Here is a 16,088-nt window from a genome sequence, read left to right as displayed (position 1 = left end):
ACACACATGGACATATCTATATATCTATATAAACACACACACACACACACACACACACATATATATATATATATGTATATATACATATACATACACATATATGCATACATTAATTAACCGACCATAGAAGGATAAAAGGCAATAAATAGTATAACTGCTGCGTGATCAGACACATCATATATGAACATTTCTTCTGTTATATTGCTTTATGTTTGTCGTAGATGTCCGTAATAATTACACAGTATGTACATACATGTGCATATAATATATTATCTTTATTTGATGGTAGTTTTGTTATTATGACAGAACAAACCTAGCCTAAAGGCGTTCCAGTAGAGGCTATCCTGTCTATCTGTATATCAAGTACTTTCTCTTGAATTATACATACTTCTACTTGTAGCAAATTGTCAATGTGAGTTCTACTAACTCATAACTTGTCACCAGTATATCTCCCTCCTTCCCATTACATGAGACCCATGTATCACCCACTACTAAATCTATATGCAGTTAGTAATTTTACAGTACAAAAATTTTTAATTGATAGTGACTTCAAAGTTTCGGCTTGCTCGCCGTTATTAATCTGAAGACGGCGAGGACGAGTAGCGACTTATCTCCTCTTATCTCTTACCATTCGCCATGATTCTAGAAACCAGCTTTATAAGAAACTGAACTACCGTGCACAGAACGGTGAAATCAGTTTCTACTCGTCTTGAACAGACCCATCCTACAGAACTTCTGTCCCAGCAGAGTTTGTTCGGAACTGGTAGCTCCCTTTAGTAGCATTAGCAGTCTAAGTTATCCAGAGCAGACCGCAAAAATTTTGTCTTGAGGACAATTACATACACTATTCATGTATGGAAACACGTGACTTTGAAATGGTCTTAATAGCACGTGGGGCTAAGCAAACAAGTTATATAAAAGTGAATAGACAGTTGAAAAATACAGTATAAAAGATAGAGAATCAAGTTTAAAATGAAAATCGTGTTATTCATTGCATTGTTGTGGGACACAAAAGATGAAAGAGAGAGAAACGGTTCTTGCAAGATACCTTTGTAAAAATATACGATATACGTTCATTATACGTTCATCATAAATGCACGAAAGGTATCTGACATATGAGCTAAGAATTTCAAAATAACATTTTCCCAATTGTGATAATAGTACTACAATAAACTTTGCTATTTCGCTATTACTATTATTATATATGCAAAAGACGAGAATAGAAGAAGAAAAAAATAAAAGATTATGATTCCTTGAGAAAATGGTAAAATACTTAAAGCAACATCAGGGACACGCTAAGCAAATTATTTTTTGAAATGAATAATAAGGAAACAATACCAAAACAAATTAAACAAACGTTAAGAAAAATATAACTAACAATTATCAGAAAAGTTATGTGGGAACGAATTTAGAAAGAAAATATTCAAAAGAAAAAAAAATGTATTGAAAAACTACCGAAAATCGAACCAAATGTCATCATATAAAAAGCTCCGGCTTGTTTGGTGTTGCAGTATATGGGAAAAGAAAACAAATTATGAGATATATTTGGTTTTATAATAAGAAAAACTGACAGGTGGAAATAAAGCTGAAAGATAATAAATCATATATATATATATATATATATATATATATATATGTATGTGTGTGTGTTCATATTGCTATATATATGTTCACCATCCATACAGATATAGGCATACACCCGCATATATATGCATATTTGTTACATTTATTACATTTGTACGAATATAATTTCATGTATATGCATTTACGCGTCAATAATATGCGTATATATATATATATATATATATATATATATATATATATATATATATGCATAAACACACGCACATAAATATATAATTCTTATGAGATGTGCGTATTTATGTATTATAGATATATCAGAACATACTAGACATAAGCATATTAAAATATAATGTATTGTAGAAATGATTTTATTACACACACACACACACACACACACACACACACGTCTACAACACAGAAGATATATTCCTTACGGATAAGCTGTATGTGTTATAAACTGAGAATATATTTATATTTTGACATACAGCGTCATAAAATTTGTAAAATGTTAAACTGAAACAACTTCACGGCAAAGGCCATTTCATGATAGCATGGTTTAGAAAATTTTCCCTCGCAAGTAGATGGCTTCTTTTAGTATTACATATATTTGAGACCGTTTATGTGATGTATTCATTGATATGGATGCCATTGTTAATGTTGTACACTACTTTAAAACTTACGCACAGCCTCTTGGCTATTATGAACAAACTAGTTTATGAACATAACTATTATGAATAAACGATCAAAATCTAAGACTTAACAAATGTTGCAGGTAGGTTAAAACATGGCGTCAGGGTTTGGTGATGAGGAAGATGATGATGATGATGATGATGATGATGATAACAGTAATGATCATCAAGTTGCTTCTAATGTCTATTGCTGTTGCTATATGCGAAAGAAGTTATGCAATGATTCTGTGATGCAAGGTTATTTGTATCTGATGGGGAGAAGGTATAGTGGAAATATGATAAAAGAGATTTAGTGACTCCTGGTGAAGAAGAACATCTAGTAGAGCTTAATGAAAGAAGATTTGTAGTATCTCCCAGACGCAGCTTTATTGTTGTGGTGAAGGAGGTTTGTCAGATCTCGATGGCTCAGGGACTGTGATAATTAAGGAAAGAGTTTCACTTACGACAAGTGAAGAAATTTTGTTGAGGATTCTGAAGATTTATTGATGTTTCCTGCAAAAGGAGGAATAGTATACTCTGATGCAGATTTATTGATTTTAGGTAAAGGAAATTTAGTGTTTTCTGGTGGAAGAGATTTGATAATATCTGTTGAAGGTATAGAGAGAACTGATGAAGAAGGTTTAGTGACATCTGGTGAAGGAGGCTCAGAGAAGTCTGGTGAAAGAAACTTAGTGATATCAGGTAAAGGGGGTTTGATGATACGTTCAAGGCCAAAAGTTTGGAACATAGGTCTGAAAATTAGAATTCTTATATTAAGTGGCCAAAGTTATATTTAATTTGCAATATATAATTACGTGGTTAAAAGTTTGGAACATTAGAATCGAACCATTGGATTAGTTATTAGGTAAGTATATTTCTACGTTGTATATATTTGAATCGAATTGTACTTGGGCATAACAATTTAAATTTTTGGAAAATATGTTCCTAACTTTTGGCCACGACTGTATGTCATGAAGGAATTTTAATAGCGTCTGTTAAAAAATTAGTGACATGTAGAGAAGGTGGTTTAGGGAAATCTAGTGAAGGGAGTTTTGTATGTGTAGTGAAGGAGTTTTGGTGATGTGTAGTGAAAGAGGTTTAGTGATGTGAAGTGTAAGTGGTTTATTCATATCAAACGAATCAGATTTAATAATGTAGCTGTGAGGGAGGTTTAGTGATATCTGGCAGATATAAGGCGTCCTGCTTGTTTTAAGGAATCGTCTAGACGGTAATGAATAGTCCTGCTGACAGAAATTTAAAACCGGTTGCAATTTAATATCAGAAAGAAGTGAAATTCTAAGACGCGCATAATTTGTTAATGCCTGTGGCGGGTATTAGTTATTTACAATTATTAAGAAAATATGATCTTAGAAGTATTCTTCAATAGATACTATCAAAATGATGTAGCTTCAGTAAGTCACGTATCATTTATTGATTTAAAATTTATTGTTGTCATATGCGGTAAAATATTGCTTATGGTATATCAAACTGACAGGCTGCTATGTTTAGCATTCCAAGTAAATGCTGTGATTGCATTCTTGGTTCGTGAGTGTTTTAGATTTCGCTCAGCACCAAGTTTGATCTATGATCGAACGTAATTTCATAATTTATGATGAGAGGCATTTGAATTGTGACCACCATGTTCTTTTCCAAGTTAAAAGCACGATGCACAGAAAAACACATCGTCGAATGTGCTTTTGTGTTCTCGACAGAAATGTGAAATACGAGTGAGCTGCATGTGGCAGCTATTTATTGCAGATATAAAGACCACAAAGACCAAGTCGGGTACGAATTTAGGGTTTCTATCAATGAGTGAAAGAACCAAACACAAAATTACGCATGTCTTTTATCTTTTATCTTTTACTGGTTTTAGCCAGAGGCTGAGTCCAGTGTGGTTAGGTTTCTTTTCTGTACGGTTTCTAGTTAGAGTCGTGAGTTAGATAGAGCTGCACTTCTTTGTGCGAAAGATAAATAGATGGATGTAGATAAAAAGCTCTCTCTCTCTCTCTCTCTCTCTCTCTCTCTCTCTCTCTCTATATATATATATATATATATATATATATATATATATATAGAGAGAGAGAGAGAGATAGATAGATAGATAGATAGATACACAGATATATATAAACACACACATATGTACCACACGGTGAAATGTTGGAGTGAAATAGCTTTTTGTACTCATATACTTAATAACGTAGAAGGCATTAGATATAAAGTATTGCACCATCAACAATCAATCAATCCGAATTTCTTGTTAACATCAAAATATGGTTTATCGATATACTTACATCGGTCCAGTTCTCTGAATGTAGGACATATTTTTGTAAACCATGATATTAAACGGTTAAGATCCTCTTCAGTTTTTTCTTCTGGGCTCAGTTTTAAAAGATCAATCAGATTTGGGAAAGACATTGTTTGTTGCTTTCTTCTTTTCTTTTTTTGCTTTTAAGTTGCGATAAGTTAAGTTAAGCGCTTTAATTTTCTGTTTCCTTGTTTTGTCTTTTCCAATGAGTTCCTATGTATCAAGTTTATGCCAGTCACCGCGAAAGATTTAGGAACAGTAAAAGAACTGGCAGGAACACGAAAACTTAAAGACGTCCAAAGACAAACAGAACGGCATTTGATATCTGAAAATATAAAATAACAATAAAAATTTTCATCATATCTTTACTTTTCTATCTTTTACTTGTTTCAATCATTGGACTGCGATCCTGATCACACACCGCCTTTAAGGGTTTTGCCGAAAGAAATCGACCTCAGTGCATAAATTTTAAAGTCTGCTATGTATTCTATCGTCCCTTTTGCCGAACCGATAACCTACAAGAATGTAAACAGACTTATACCAATTGTCAATCTGTCAACGACACACCCACAAACACATACACCCCCCCCCCCACACATACACATACTTAAACACACACACAAGGGCCTTTTTTTTTTACCTTTCTGTGTATCAAGTCCACTCACAAACAAGGCTTTGATCGGTCCGAGACTATAGTGGAAGACACTAGCACAATGAGCTGCGGATTGGGATTGAACGCAAGATCGTGTCGTTGAGCAGAAACAACTTACATCACAGCCAGATCTACAACTCAAAAATGAGGAATAGCCTTAATCAATTCTCGCTACTTATTGAAATCTTTTCAACGGTGTCTACATCAATCGATTAATTATTATAAAATGAATTTTTATTTGAAGAAATCTGAGGCAGAGGCGATAATAAGATTCATGTCACCCCACAGCTATCTCACAGACCTCTTCCCGTACCAAACCACACTGAATTCTTAGCAATGTTCCTTTGTATTAATGCTACTCGTCAATCGTAATCCCATTCATCGTTGAAAGTCTGATATCGTGTCTGTCTGCCTGTCTGTTATCCTGTCTGTCTGCCTGTCTATCTATCTGTCTGTCTATCTATCTATCTATCTATCTATCTATCTATCTATCTATCTATCTATCTATCTATCTATCTATCTAACTAACTAACTAACTAACTAGCTAGCTAGGTAGCTATCTACCTATGTCCGATTTAGTTACACTGGTATATTCTAATATCAACAATACAGTTCGTATCTAATAAAAATAGTGCCGAAAAAGAACTCGTGAGAGCAGTGCTCGAAGATAACCACTGTTCAATAGCTGAAACCGGTTACAGAGAAATTATAGAAAAACGTAGAAGGCATTATTTATGGCTGTGTAAATTTATACCTCTGTCATGTTATGTTACTTAGAATGAGTCTCACCATATATACAGTAATGCAGCGATCTTGCCTCGGTTTGGTAAAGTCAAGAGCCCTTTCTAAAACACGTAATCGATCTGGGGATATTGCCTGAGAACATGGAGGCCATCTTGCTATTGTTGATATCACTTGATAATATCTGTCTAGCTATTTCAATACTAAATTGAAATCCGGTGTAATGCTTGTTGTTTCCCAATAGAAACCGTGATTGACACTTCTGAGACTGTCAAAGAACGCACAGGAATTATAATCTCCTTATAGCTTACGACCTTATCATAATGGATTGAATAGTGATTCATCATATGAGCATTAGTATTGTTACTGCAAAGCACATAATCATTTTTCTCTTTGTAGAGGTTAAATGGCTGGAGTGGTAAGTTACACCGCTACACCTCACATATCGATGCTGCTTAAAAAGGACTACACTTTTGTGTTGTGAAGAACACACCGTGAAATACACTACACTTTCGAAAATGGCTGATTCGGTGCGAACCACCTTTTCTCCGCTACCCGTCACCTATTATCAAGAATTTTTCAATGACTATTGTAAGAGATTGTCTCGGATTCTTATCTCAAATTCTTTCACTGCAGGCGTCGAATTGGCAAAGTCGTTAGAGCCAATGAAATGCCTTATAGTATTCACTCCGGCTCCATACACTCTAACTTAACATCTCGCCAAGAACGTTTTGCCATTCAAGTCTAGGTGGACTAGCAGGATAATTGAAGCATCCGTTAGATGCCTTGTGGTAAATTATTCAGGGTTTTCGTGTTTGGGGTTTAAATCCTGCTGTGACCTACACAAGTAGTAAACTTAAGCTGCCGTTTGTTTGAATACCAACACTACACTTGGTCATCCGCTGATTTTAGAAGACTTTACTCTATTGCAAACATTGAGGTTGTGTCTCTACTTTGAGGATAACTTTTTCCATTTCTCCCACTAGTTTTGGGGCCTCTGAAAATGGTCTGTGTCCTGATCTTTCCCTGCATTTTCGATCGAAAATGCAGAAAGAGTTTCGAGCTATAAGCATCGTAACACGGCTCTTTACTTGTTTAAATTCAACTGCTCTTGAAGTCATAGCTCGGAGACGGATCAGTTTTGCTAGGCTGACAGGCTGTATTTATACAAAAGGGAGAAGAAACTTTCATTAGTGCTCAAACCACTCATAACTTTACAAAAGTCTCCTATACATTAACAATATTGCGAGTTCAAATTCCAATGCATATGTTTAGATGGATCACATAGCAAAACACCTAACTACATTCTTCCCGGTTTTATTTTGTTGGAAAATATTCTATATTGATCATAGTTAATGGTTAAAAAAATCAGATTCTCGATCAGCGTTTATGTTGTTGTATGGTGGCCTCAATGCCAGGTCAGTCTTGACTGAGCAAAATTACAATTAAAAACATTCCAATGAAATTCCTATCTTTATTTCAACCGATGTGTCTTTTCTTTTTTAAGACAGAAAGATATAATTTAAAGGAAATTTGGCAGCTATCTAGTCGGTTGGACGATCACATGAAGGTTATCGTGAGCATTTCTCTTTCGCTCATTCAGCGCAACAGAACGTAGCAGTAAATGCTGGTTATGTGGATATATGTGGTTATATTACTATAATGAACAACTCTGGTTCACATTGCTGATATTTATTTAACTGGTAGTAGTTGAATCAACGTATATTGCTGCCGACAATATGAATGTGAAAAGAGCGACTTTATTACACCGTGTCTTTGGTAAGCTGGCAGTACTGATGATGCACACGACAGTAGCAGCAGCAGCAGCAGCAGCAGCACCACCACCACCACCACCACCACCACCACCAATAGCAGCAGCAGTAGTAGCGTTTCTAATATTGGAAATACGCGTTTCTAATATTGGAACATTGTCACACATCTTCATAAACACATATAACAAATTGAATCAACTTAGTGTATGTGAAAAAGATTCTTATTTAATCGATTCAGGAGCCCAGGTTACTCTGGGAGGTTTTGAATTCGAAACGTCGAGATGTTGTACCATCCCATAAAAAGTTTTCAGCACTCTCTTTTGATTCTTTCACCGACTGTGCTGCTAATTGGGGGCTTTTAGCTTAAACTTGTACAAAGCTCCGACGCGTTGGGGCAGGTGGGTGTCCTCGATTAAAGGGATTCGAGCAGGATTTCAACGGTAAAGGGAGATAATACAAAACAGCAACTTATTTCTCCACTAGTCCACTGCTTTCGTTACAATAATAACTGATTCTGATTGAGATGCAAGGCCAAGTATTTGAATGAGAGAGATGTTCCATATCATGGAACCCAGTACATGACTGGTTTACGGATTTTGGAGAAATGAAAATTAGAGTTGGTCTCGGTGAGATTTAACATCAGAGCACAAAGAGTGGAAGACATACAGCAAGGTATTTTTAGTCTGAAGCTAAGATTCTATCAATCAACCTCTTTTGCTTTTAAATTGGACATAAAACCCAAAGTTTAGAGTCGAGAGGACTGATCGATTATATACCTGCACCATCATACCAGTTTTTCACTGGTACTTTTATTTTATCATCCACAGAAGGATGAAAGACAAAGATGATCTCATGGGGAGGAAATAACCTAAACTCAAAATATGAAGAACCAGAAGAAATACCACAGTACATCTATTTCGGCACTCTACCGATTCCACCAGTGTAACGCACTTTATTAGTCTGGAAAATGCAGGATAGGATTAATCGATTACAGTGACTGCAGTTCTTGCCTGGTACTTTAAATCTATAGTTCTTGGGGAATAAAGCGAAAGTTGATGTCGGTAGGATCCGAAATCAGCACACAAACCGTCAAAAAAAAAAAAAGTACATCAAGATATTTTATCTGACGTTTTAATGATTCTTCTAAACAACAGCCTTTTAAATTTCGTACCGAGGTTATAGGTCAAAAATTTTAGGGAAATTGTTTAGTGTATTGAATTGATCCTGATGTCTAACGTGTACTTTTTCTCATGGACTTGAGAATGATGAAAAGGAGAGTTAAAACGGGAAGGATATGAATTTAGAATACCTGATGTTCTAACGGTTCTGCTAAATCAAGTAGAAGTGAAAAATAAATAACAAAAGACTACAAAAGGAAGGCCTGTGATCTTTGGCGTGTAGGTCGTCATGATACAGTGAACCGTCACGTTAAAGAGTCCCAGGAGAGGTTACAAAAAATAATTTTTTACCGCCTTATTTTTTAAATAATATAAGTTGAGGAGAAATATATATATATATATATATATATATATATATATATATATAATCGTTTTAAGTACTATATACACAAGTGCTATAATCGTTTTAGGATCTCGAAAAAAAATTTTTCATGAACCTTCTGATTCTTTTAATGTGATAGTTTCTTGGTATTAAATTGATATTAATTAATATCGAAATTTTGCCATATTATGTTAATTATATATATATATATATATATATATATATATATATATATATACACGCACACACACACGTTTATATAAAGCTTATAGATAGAGTAAAAACAGTGTTTTAGCTGGGTAGTGTTCTGTGGGATTAATTACCAGAAAAAGTTCATAATATGAGTCCTTAAAAAGTGCCTTGCATTATGTGTTCCGGCTTTATATGTTTGGAGCTGTAATTCCGCTGATGAAAATTTTGCCTCTTTCATCTCTCAGAGACTGACAATAAGAGGTACAAATCAAGTACCAGGTTCGATATGACCGACGAATATCTTTCTTCAAACAATTGTTTCAAATTTTGGTACACGGCCAACGATTTCAGAGGAGGCGGGTAAGTCGATACCATAGACCCCAGTGCTCAATTGGTATTTATTTTATCGATCCCGAATGAATGAATGGTAAAGTCGGTCTCGGCAGAATTTGAGCTCAGAACATGAAATACCACTAAGGATTTTGCCCGGCGTGCTAACGATTCTGCCAGCTCGCCGCTTTATCTTTCTCAAATACTGCTGGCCTTGTAAAAAAAATTAGAAACAAAATCTGAAAGAATTCTTTGGGGGAAAAGAAAGGGTCAGTGTCTTTGCAGACCTTCGGAGATTGACCCACCCGTTGAGATGCAGCAGGCAGGAATGACAGATGCAGTGCAATAACATCAGCAGACCCACGAGAAGAATGTAAGATGAATAGCAAAAGTAACGTAAATTCCATTCCAGCTTCGACTGGAATGAGTTTTATTGGATATACGAAACAGGAAATTTCGCACAAATTAACATTCTGAACAGATAGGGGAAATACAAATGAATAACTTCTTACCTTCTCACATTTTGACAGTTCTATGGCACATTTATGTTTAGAGACATCGAAATATAAGCTGTTCCCATTCACGGTTGTAGTGTGTTGACGTCATAAAACCTGATGTCTTCTGATGTCATTAAAACTTGCTGAGCGCGTGTTTTAAATAGAATAAATGAAAATTTGGTAATCATGCAACCAAAATATATTTAATCTACATTTCGTATTTAACTGCAAACGTTGTTAACGTAACTACTAAGGCCCCAGGGACGAAATTTGCTAAATTCCCTTCAAATCACCAAATGACATCTTGTCTTTACATAAAAGAGGGGAAATATATTAAGAAATGCCTGGCATAAAGACGAGATGATCATGATAAAAATGCGTTTTATCATGGATCCGCTCGATCACAGCTACCTATGAGCTAAACGTTAACAACAGCAGCAATGATAACAACAACACAAGCAGAAAGAAGTAAACTCAATAACTTTTGACATTTGATGTCTCCGAAACCACAATTCGATGAGAAATACCAGCCAGAAATAGTAGCCACATTGTCCTTACGCCACACCCGAAACAATGGACGCGTTGACTAATGTAATCTCAGATATTTACGTCTGAAAGAAAAGACGGGATAGTCATGACTAGAAAACCTTCTATAATAAATCTACTCCGTCAAGGATGTCCCGAGATGAAGCAACAACCATAAACACTGAAGCATTATGTCTGCGTTGCCAAGTCAACTTTGACCGAGTCTCTATCAAAACATAAACCTTACTACCAACACCATTCCATCAGGTCAGGATTATCTAAGACTACATTATCAATGTAACCCTTATTTGTGACAATAATGCATAATTTGGTGTGTGAGTAAATTGTTCGCTTTGCAAACACGTGGTTTCAGGTTCAAAATGTAGGCTGGCACCTTAAGTAACTATTTTTTTACCATAGCTTGAGATTCATCAATAGCATGCGAATTGAATTTGTCGGACGGAAATTAAGCGGAAACCTGTTGCATGTGTGCAAGTGTGTATAAGACTACATGTGTATGGTTGTGTGTATGTATGTATGTATGTATGTATGTATGTGTGTGTGTGTGTCGCTTTGGATGTGTTAATTGGCCCCAAACCATTCGAAGTGTGTGCACAAACACATGAACATACTCAGGCACAAATACGCGTATATATTTGTGTGTGTGTGTGTGCGTGTGTGTGTGTGTGTGTGTGTGTGTGTGTGTGTAAGTGAATGAGTATGCGTGACCAAATACATATAACACGAAGTGATTTTCTATGAACAAGCTGGCCTTGTAAATTATCCATCCGGTTGCTTCTTCAGCCGGAACGCAATAACGAGACTTGAATTTATCCATATTAAATATACTAAGAGACACTTTAGTCATGACATGCTTAAATTTACTTAAACTTATATATTCAGTTCACCCATATTCAGAGATAGTTTAGGCAACAGAGCGTAGCAACGAATATCGTAAAAGCAATATGTGGAGAAGTAAATACAGCTTTTAATCAAAATAGAGTAAGAAAATGAATTCTGAATCAGGTAACTTTGTAACAGGTAGTAACATTGTTTACAGGGTGAGGTTGATCCCAGAAGCAAAATTCATATCCCAGTGCTAGTTTATGTATATTTCCATGCTTGTAGTTCGAACTCTGTTTTGGATAAGATCTTTTCTCTTTCTCTATCTCACATCCACACATGCATAACTATAAGTTTAATGGAGCACTTCCATAGTTATTTGCTTGAGAATAAATTTCCTTAATTTAGTTTGACGAATATCTACATTTAGAACATTTAATATTGTTCTCATAGTGCTTTTGATGCAGTGTGGTGTGTTAACTACAACAATATGTAGGTGAGTTGAATATCTGCCGATAGTATATTTAATATTGCAGTTGCGGTTCATTACGTTACATGTCGTACATGGTCGCGAGAACCCGTTTCGCATATATCTATATAGTCGAGCTGTTTTAGAATACAACACACACACCACGCACTGACACACACAGACGTTCATACATTAATACATACATGCACACACCTGCATGTGTATATGTATATGCATGCAAAAAATAAGCGAGAGGGAGAGAGAGAGGGGTAGGGAGAACAAGACACAAAGTTATATACATATATATCTTCCTTCATGTTTTCGAGGTACATTATATCTAGGACTACATTATTTAATGTCCACTATCCTTCTTATGAAGATGTAATACTTGTGGGAGATATGAACAGTATTATCAATACATTGAGAGACTACCTTATATTCTGACGGTGATTCAAAATTGATGTATGTGATAGACTACCTGGAATATAATAGAATTTTATTTTAACTAAGTGTACGTATTTTAAGATTTTTCAAATTTTTACTTTTGCAATTTCAAATATTCTAGTATTTCTGAATAACATTTAATTAGTGTTTTCGTATTATTAACGCTTTATATTCATCCTTTTACTACTTTTTGCTATCTTATTACTATCGGGTTGTCAGATAAATCTGTTTCGTTGTTTTCTACTTGATACTCTGTCATCATACGCCTGAAAATAGAGAAAATTTATTCAAATTTCAAAAACGATACGCTAAAATGGTGGAGAAGGATTAGAGGTATGAAAAGTCGTAAAACACTACGATAAAGATATTTATCCTATTAATTCACATAACATTGAAAAAGGTTAAAACGAATAGTAAGAGAAAAAAAAACGTATGAATTTATTTAAAAAACAATATTTAAAATTTAAAATCTGATGTTCTGATGTAATCTCCTCACTGTAAAGCATGAAGTCTTCAGTATTCTGTTACTATTAGGTCGACAAGTATGAAATTTGCTGTAAGATATATGGTAAAATTGACAGCTGCTCATTTTGCGCCATTATTGTATTTTGACAATCATCATTTTTTGTTAGAAAGCTGACACATCTATTTGTTTATTCTAACTCATTTTGCGCTTTATAAAGCATTTATAAATCGATTTTTACCGTTTTTGTTTAGAGACGGATAAGTCGGAAATTCGTACAGTTTTGAAATATAAGTTGTTTCTTGGAAATGCAGAATCACAGACAGATCGGAATATTAATGGAGTATTTTATTTTAATGCTATTACACAGCAGACAGTATCAAAATTGGTTTGCAAAATTTCCTTCTGGTAACTTTGACCTCACAAATGAGCAACGCAGTCGACCAGAAACAAAGGTAGATAATGACGAACTGAAAGCCACTGTCGAGTCAGATTCATCTCAAAGTGCCCGTGAATTATCGTTGTTGTTTGGTGTTAGCAAGCAAACAATATTGACTCACCTAGTTCAAATCGGTAGAGTGAAAAATTTGGACAAGTGGGTTCTACGTGAACTGAATGAAAATCAGAAACAATAATGTTTGGAAGCCTGCATTATGCTACTTTCTCGTCACAAAAATGAATCTTTTTTTAATCGAACGTGATCAGAAATGGATCCAATGCAACAACTTTAAACGTTCATCACAATGGTTGGATGAAGACTAGCCACCAAAACAGAGTCCAAAAAGCAAAATTCATCAAATGAAGCTGATGCTGTGTTTGGTGGTCTGCCGCAGGTGTGATCCATTATGATTTCATTAAATCTGGCTCATCAATCACGATCGAAGTATACTACAGCCAACTGGACCAAATGAAGCAGAAACTTACAAAAAAAAAAAAACAGCCTAGGTTAGTCAACAGATCCACTCCTTTTTTATTTCAAGACAACGCCAGACCACACATCGCAAAAATGACGTTGGCGAAACTACAAGATTTGGAGTTGGAAGTTCTCCATCTTCCACCATACTCACCTGCTCTTACCCCCACTGACTACCACTTCTTCCAGAATTTGGATAACATTTTGATAGGCAACAAGTTTAATTCCGACGATGCTGTAAAACAGGGCTTCCAAGATTTTATTGCCTCTAGATTGTCAGGCTTTTACTGTTCCAGGCTGGACAAGCTACCGCTGAAATGGCAAAAGTGTATTAACAATTTGGGTGCATACTTCGATGAATAAAACTATTCGTTGTATTTATAAAACATTAACAAACCTTTTTTTTCTTTTCTACAAATTTCATACATACATACATACATACATACATACATACACGCATACATCAAAGTTCATCTATAAATAAGCTCCAAATGTTTGAAATTTCGTCAGGTTATAACCGTATCATAACCGTAGCATCGGTGAGATTAATTATTGTAATAATTATTATAACATTCTTGTAGTAAAGAAAAAAGTAGCTGATATATCAGGAATTGAAATTAAAATTAATTGAAAATAGAATGCAATAGGATCTATATCTGATGTTCGGCAGTATGGTGTCAATAACAGAGATGTGAAAGTCGACTAGATTAGCCAAAATGTTGTTGTAATTCCATACGATCGCCTTTCAACTTTTCTATGTTCAGTCATTGAAACCGTGTACTACGTTAAAGAGTTTTGACGTCATGAAAAAATTCTTCAGGTCATTGTAATAGATGATGCACTTCATAAGAAATACGTGGTGGTATCAAAAAGTTCCGGGACTAGTGCTGCAGTGCACCAGCAGATGGTAGCACACGATTGTGCACACAGTGAGAGCTATCAGTGACCTTCATGCAGCTCTGTGTCGATGGACATTGCTGTTTTTACTTCGTAAAGTTGTGAAATTTGTGATTTTGTGATCACGTGCATGCTGTAATCTGTGATTTCATCATGACAGGAACAAAGAACCAACGTGAAATTTTGCGTTCAGCCTGGGAAATCTGCTACAGAAACATTGAGCATGCTCTGGCAAACTTATGGCGACAAGGAAGTGAGACGTACGGAATGTTTGGAGTGGCACGGGTGCTTCAAAAGCGGAAGAATGTTCCTGGAAGACGATGAGTGATCTGGAAGACCTGCCACGAACGTCACCCCCAGAAATGTGGTATTGTGCATCGAGAATTCGTCCCCCAGAGTCGGACCATCAATCGAGAATTCTACTATGACATTTTGAAGCGTTTGAGGGAGGATATTCGGCCAAAGTGACTGGATCCGTGGAGCAGAAAGAATTGATTATTCTTAACGACGACAATGCGTCCTGTCACAGAGCTTTCCCCACTCGTACATTTCTCGCCAAAAACAACACGGTATCGCTTCCTCACCCAGCCTATTCCCCAGATTTAGCACCTGCGGACTTCCATCTGTTCTCCAAAATGAAAATGCTGCTCAAAGGTCACCGTTTTAACACAGTTTTCGAAATCCAGAGCGAATCGCAGAAGATTCTCGGCATGCTTACAGAAAACGAATTCCAGGCCGGATTTCAAAAGTTGCAGAAACGCTGGGATCACTGCATTGCTGCTCAAGGAAGGTGACTATTTCGAAGGAGATGATGTTAAAACTTAGGTGAATAAGTCGTATTTTATTAAACATAACTAGACCGGTAACTTTTTGATACCACCTCGTATTTTATTAACTTACTGTACTGAATAATGATCGATGATGGGACGCGACATCAAATACAATAGGTCTCTGATGTACTAATGTATCACTTATGTGTATTTCTATGGAAGCAACATTTTCAGTGAAGCTCCAAACAACAATGAATTATGTGAGCTATTTGTTTTTGCCTTGCAGACAAATGTGCTCCCGGTAAAATTTGAATCATTGGTGCTTTAAAAAGTAAATTGATAAATATTAGATCGATAATTCTAGCTGTTTTAACGACTTCCTAAACTTCCATTGTGTAATAATTCCTTGACCGTGATATACTTGGATTGCAAAGAAATTCAGGTAGTTAGATTTAATACTATGTGAAACTTTACATGGCACCTTGGTTTACTGGATACAGACCATTTAGCAGTCATATAGTGG

At 35.6% G+C, this 16,088-nt stretch overlaps 1 protein-coding gene across 4 annotated transcripts in view; it reads right to left on the bottom strand.

Moving 5' to 3' along the window:
- LOC106873828 (uncharacterized) overlaps window positions 1–10,412 on the bottom strand; it is a 147,744-nt gene extending 137,332 nt beyond the window's left edge. For 3 of the 4 annotated variants that reach the window (XR_016241842.1, XM_052967965.2, XM_052967964.2), the window contains exons 1-2: window positions 10,257–10,412; window positions 4,544–4,882 (exon numbers count right to left, since the gene is read on the bottom strand). Coding sequence is in view for 2 of the 4 variants with exons in the window: in XM_052967965.2 (XP_052823925.1) it covers window positions 4,544–4,667 (124 nt within the window). In the remaining 2 variants the exon portion in view is untranslated. Of the gene's footprint in view, window positions 1–2,716; window positions 2,766–4,543; window positions 4,883–10,256 lie in introns of all 4 variants that reach the window. The other variant, XM_089351979.1, reaches the window with a different exon arrangement.
- Between the last annotated feature and the right edge of the window lie 5,676 nt (window positions 10,413–16,088).

Source organism: Octopus bimaculoides, chromosome 5 (genome assembly GCF_046866305.1).
Source record: "Octopus bimaculoides isolate indiv1 chromosome 5, ASM4686630v1, whole genome shotgun sequence".
NCBI lineage: Eukaryota > Metazoa > Mollusca > Cephalopoda > Octopoda > Octopodidae > Octopus > Octopus bimaculoides.
This window is presented reverse-complemented; position numbering and strand designations above follow the sequence as displayed.